Genomic DNA, 6,238 nt, shown 5'->3' on the forward strand with positions numbered 1-6,238 from the left:
TCCCGAATGAGTTGCAAACAAACAACGTTTTGGTGATGTTTGTGCATAGATTTCCGTCCGTATGAAATAGTATCGTGCTGCCAAATCAAACCTGGCATCCGAATTGATTCCGAGCGACGTGCAACCAGCCCACCCTAAAGTGGCTTGTGTCTCTAAATAGAAATGTGACAGGAAAATGAAATCGACTCTGATGAAAGGACCCGACATTATTTGTCTCTACTGTCCGCAGGCCGGCTTTCTTCAGACCCGTAGCAAATGATGAGTGGACTTTAAAGTCTCGTGTCCCAGCGAGCAGGTTTTGATGTGTGCCAGGCCGCAGAGAGGACGAGGGTCATCAAAGAATCCATTCAAGCATCAAAGGAGCTTTTCAAGCCGCTTCTCACACCAAGCAAAGTAGGCAACACATATAATGCCTTTTATCAACATACAGTAAATGGCCTCAGGGCCGAGGTTAACTTCTCTTTTTACCAAGCCGGCACATTACTGCTGCTTTGTCAAGATTTTGGGACGCGAAAGGAAATCCATGCTTTTCAGGACAGGAAGTCATGTCCGGGTCACGAGGAAATCCAACAACTTTAGGTACAAGTACATCGAATACTGATCACATGTACTAAATGTATATTTTTAAATGTATTATTTAGTTTCCAATCATCAATCAATGTTTATTTATATAGCCCTAAATCACAAGTGTCTCAAAGGGCTGTACAAGCCACAACGACATCCTCGGTACAGAGCCCACATACGGGCAAGGAAAAACTCACCCCAGTGGGACGTCGGTGAATGACTATGAGAAACCTTGGAGAGGACCGCATATGTGGGTAACCTCCCCCCCTCTAGGGGAGACCGAAAGCAACGGATGTCGAGTGGGTCTGACATAACATTGTGAAAGTCCAGTCCACAGTGGATCCAACACATCAGCGGGAGTCCAGTCCACAGCGGGGCCAACAGGAAACCATCCCGAGCGGAGACGGGTCAGCAGCGCAGAGATGTCCCCAACCGATGCACAGGCTAGTGGTCCACCCGGAGTCCCGACTCTGGACAGCCAGCACTTCATCCATGGCCACCGGACCTATGCAACTCCCCCTCGCAAGGGACAGGGGAGAAGAGGAGAGAAGAAAAGAAACGGCAGATCAACTGGTCTAAAAAAGGGGGGGTCTATTTAAAGGCTAGATTATACAAATGAGTTTTAAGATTAAGTTTGACAATATCAACACAGTATTTCAACTACAGTGGAACCTCAAGTTTCAAACCTCTCCATTTGCGAACTTTTAGATTGACCGACTTAACATGGAGCCAGTGCGAACCCTGTCTCTGAGTATGAATGCTTCCTTCTTTCATTTCTGAAGGAAAACGCACACAGCACTACTTGCTGTGCAGTGCACCACACCACTAGTCCCTTCTCAGTCACTATGTTTCCTTGCACTAAATTAGTCTGGTTTCTCGAATAGTTAATTTTTTGGTATTTTCACATCTACGTGTGAAGTCCGGGTATCCATGCATTCTCACTAATGCAACTATTGATCATACGCCATGTGCCTCCCGTATAGTGGGGGGGGCGTCTTCTTCCTCTCAGAGAATAAAACACACTGGTCAATCCCAAATTATTTTGGATGACATCAATCAATCAATCAATGTTTATTTATATAGCCCTAAATCACAAGTGTCTCAAAGGGACATATACAGTATGTTGAGTAAAAAGGACCCCAGAGACAGAATGGTACATTTTTACTGAAGCTTCAGGAGACCAGCCCTTACAACTCGAGATGACCGATTATGGCTTTTTTGCCGATATTCGATATTCCGATATTGTCCGACTTTTAATTACTGATTCCGATATCAACCGATACTGATATATACAGTCGTGGAATTAACTTTTGTTGTGATGCCCCGCTGGATGCATTAAACAATGTAACAAGGTTTTCCAAAATAAATCAACTCAAGTTATGGAAAAAAATGCCAACATGGCACTGCCGTATTTATTATTGAAGTCACAAAGTGCATTATTTTTTTGAACATGCCACAAAACAGCAGCTTGGAATTTGGGACATGTTCTCCCTGAGAGAGCATGAGGAGGTTGAGGTTGGGGGGGGCGGGGTTTATAGGGGGTAGCGGGGGGTGTATATTGTAGCGTCCCAGAAGAGTTAGTGCTGCAAGGGGTTCTGGGTATTTGTTCTGTTGTGTTTATGCTGTGTTACGGTGCGGATGTTCTCCCGAAATGTGTTTGTCATTCTTGTTTGGTGTGGGTTCACAGTGTGGCGAATATTTGTAACAGTGTTAATCAGTGTGACCTGTATGGCTGTTGACCAATTTTGCCTTGCATTCACTTGTGTGTGTGTGAAAAGCCGTAGATATTATGTGATTGGGCCGGCACTTAAAGGCGCTCTGTACTTCTCTCTACATCCGTGTACCACTCCGTACAGCGGCGTTTTAAAAAGTCATACATTTTACTTTTTGAAACCGATACCAATAATTTCAGATATTACATTTTAAAGCATTTATCGGCCGATAATATCGGCAGTCCGATATTATCGGACATCTCTACTTACAATGCAACCTTAGCATCAGCAAGCGAGGTTTAAATCCAAACAAAAAAGAGTCAGCTTATGTATAGCCGAAACAGCCCCTCTCGCCCAGAAAGGAGCGCGGCTGCTTCTTCAAAACGGATAAGGAACTGGCCAAAACCGCTCTGTGAGCCAACAAACAGGAGCCCTTAAGACAAAACAAAGAGTTTACTAGCGGACGTAAGATGAAAGCAAGGAGGTCACAAGAAGCCACACTACATGGGAAAATACTAACTGCTTTAAACATGACTATGGATTTAAAAAGAACACTTAAAAATATCTCATTATCACAGCGTCTATTTCCGTTTAGCTCGGATAAAGTATTTATTTTCCGACTGACCTACGACGTCACTCCAGGCGTCTGTGGCTCCTAACAAGTTAACAGCCAAGCTCTGTTGTGATGCTGATGTTAAATAGCAAACAGCATCAAGAAATTATCTTAAATTGCGCTACGAACAGGATGTTATTGCCAATAATATATCGTGGTGGATGTACGTCCGATGCAAAGACAGACTAGCGGGAGAGTTTTGTCCAAAGGAATTTTCGGACGGATAATCATGGAAACAAAACTTTTGAATGTCTCGAAGTTCCACAGTATTCTGGACATCTGTGTTGGTGAATCTTTTGCAATTTGTTTAATGAACAATGGAGACTGCAAAGAAGAAAGCTGTAGGTGGGATCGGTGTATTAGCGGCCGGCTGCAGCAACACAACCAGGAGGACTTTGAGTTGGATAGCAGATGCGCTATCCAACGCTAGCCGCCGACCGCATCGATGATCGGGTGAAGTCCTTCGTCGCGCCATCGATCGCTGGAACGCAGGTGAGCACGGGTGTTGATGAGCAGATGATGGCTGGCGTAGGTGGAGCGCTAATGTTTTTATCATAGCTCTGACGAGGTCCCGTAGCTAAGTTAGCTTCAATGGCGTCGTTAGCAACAGCATTGCTAGGCTTCAACAGGCGGCACAGCATTAACCGTGTGGTTACAGGTCCAGTGTTTGGTTTGGTGTCTCCTGATAGTAGTATTGTTGATCTTAAATGATAAATAAATGATAAATGGGTTATACTTGTATAGCGCTTTTCTACCTTCAAGGTACTCAAAGCGCTTTGACAGTATTTCCACATTCACCCATTCACACACACATTCACACACTGATGGCGGGAGCTGCCATGCAAGGCGCTAACCTGCAGCCATCAGGAGCAAGGGTGAAGTGTCTTGTCCAAGGACACAACGGACGTGACTAGGATGGTAGAGGGTGGTGATTGAACCCCAGTAACCAGCAACCTTCCGATTGCTGGCACGGCCACTCTACCAACTTCGCCACGCCGTCCCCATCTTCTGTCTATCCTTCCAGTCAGGGGCTTATTTCTTTTGTTTCTATCTGCATTTAAGCACGATGCTATCACGTTAGCTCTTTAGCTAAAGTGCTTCACCGATGTATTGTCGTGGAGATAAAAGTCACTGTGAATGTCCATTTCGCGTTCTCGACTCTCATTTTCAAGAGGATATAGTATCCGAGGTGGTTTAAAATACAAATCCGTGATCCACAATAGAAAAAGGAGAAAGTGTGGAATCCAATGAGCCAGCTTGTACCTAAGTTACGGTCAGAGCGAAAAAAGATACGTCCTGCACTGCACTCTAGTCCTTCACTCTCACATTCCTCATCCACAAATCTTTCATCCTTGCTCAAATTAATGGGGTAATCGTCGCTTTCTCGGTCCGAATCGCTCTCGCTGCTGGTGTAAACAATGGGGAAATGTGAGGAGCCCTTCAACCTGCGACGTCACGCTACTTCCGGTACAGGCAAGGCTTTTTTTTATCATCGACCAAAAGTTGCGAACTTTATCGTCGATGTTCTCTACTAAATCCTTTCAGCAAAAATATGGCAATATCGCAAAATGATCAAGTATGACACATCGAATGGATGTGCTATCCCCGTTTAAATAAATAACAATAATTTCAGTAGGCCTTTAAAGTCATATTTTAAACCATCATTTTTTTAATATATATTTTTTTACCTATTCATCTATGTTCTTATGTTTTTTATGCGTTATGAATTTGCACTAAATTAGTTTTGCTTACAATTTTGTTGTACAATGTACAATGACAATAAAGATATATGCTATTCTATTCTATTCTCATATCAAACAATTGTGCCAGGTATTTGACAACTTAATATTGTCAATATAGGCTATTGAGTTTAATTTTTTTTTTAAATTTTCTTGTGCCTCGGGATTTTTTCAATGGAAAAAATGTTGAAAAACACTGACTTATTTCACAGCTCAGGGGAAGAGCTACCTCTCGTTCAGTGGCGCCTCTTTCGAAGCACACACACACACACACACACACACACACACACACACACAGCCCCTCCCCCCAATCCCTCCCTTCTCTCCCTCTGTTTTCTTAGGCAGTTTCATACAGAGAAGAAGTTGCTAGGAGCCCTAAGTTGGCAGACCTGGCCTGTATACGGAATACCCCAGGAGGTATAGACTCAGGTTTGGAAGCGGCCCACAGTGGATGTCAAACATAGTGGTCCTGTTTAACAAATCTAACTTGTGGCAGGTGTCCCATGTTGGACGGAGGATGCCCCAAGTTGGATGTCCGGCATGGGGTTTAACCATCCACCTTGGGCTACATCAAGCCCCATAGCAGACAGCGTCAAACTTAGGGTTAGGACAACACGAGACGACCAAATGAACGGGGGCCTCAATCCAACTGAGGACCATCCTGACCCGAAATTGTACGAGGCCGTTCAATTGGGTTATCTCCAGTCGTCCCCAAGCGCTAGGCTCCCCCAGTCTAGCTGCTCGCCAGCTCTTCCTTTGTCGATGGTAATGTGGGCGGGTTTTACTTTTTGAAATGTTTGTTATTGTAGCAATATGGGGCACAGATTTTTGTGATTTCTTATCGTTTGTGAGGGCACCAAAGGGACTTCTGTGTGTGTGTGTGTGTGGCAGAGCAGCTTGTTGTTGTTTTGGCTCGTTAATAAATAAGAACGTTTATATTACCGGGGTGTCAAACGTACGGCCCGAGGGCCGGATCAGGCCCGCGAACAGGTTTTATCCGGCCTGCGGGAAGAGTTTGCTAAGTATAAAAATGAACCTGAAATTTTTGAATTAAAATAAATAGCTGTTCTAAATGTGTCCACTGGATGTCGCAATAGCAGTTATTTGTATCTTTGTAGATGATGCTACATATGTACAAAATAAACCACATGATGTTAGTACATCAGTCGAGGAAAATTACTGTATCAAACTACATAAATACTAGAGATGTCCGATAATATCGGCCTGCCGATATTATCCGCCGATAAATGCTTTAAAATGTAATATCGGAAATTATTGGTATCGTTTTTTTTATTATCGGTATCGGGTTTTTACATTTTTTTATTTTTTTTAATTAAATCAACATAAAAAACACAAGATACACTTACAATTAGTGCACCAACCCAAAAAACCTCCCTCCCCCATTTACACTCATCCACACAAAAGGGTTGTTTCTTTCTGTTATTAATATTCTGTTTCCTACATTATATATCAATATATATCAATACAGTCTGCAAGGGATACAGTCCGTAAGCACACATGATTGTGCATGCTGCTGGTCCACTTATAACCTTTAACAATTAATTTTACTCATTTTCATTAATTACTAGTTTCTATGTAACTGTTTTATA

The 6,238-nt window shown here is 43.2% G+C and overlaps 1 protein-coding gene across 1 annotated transcript in view; it reads left to right on the forward strand.

Annotated features, from left to right (window-relative positions):
* Positions 1-244: 244 nt before the first annotated feature.
* LOC133658011 (FERM and PDZ domain-containing protein 4-like) overlaps positions 245-6,238 on the forward strand; it is a 123,559-nt gene continuing 117,565 nt past the window's right edge. The window contains exon 1 of the mRNA XM_062059636.1: positions 245-393. Within this exon, the coding sequence (XP_061915620.1) occupies positions 302-393 (92 nt within the window). The 5' untranslated portion in view covers positions 245-301. The remainder of the gene's footprint in view (positions 394-6,238) is intronic.

Source organism: Entelurus aequoreus, linkage group LG01 (assembly GCF_033978785.1).
Source record: "Entelurus aequoreus isolate RoL-2023_Sb linkage group LG01, RoL_Eaeq_v1.1, whole genome shotgun sequence".
NCBI lineage: Eukaryota > Metazoa > Chordata > Actinopteri > Syngnathiformes > Syngnathidae > Entelurus > Entelurus aequoreus.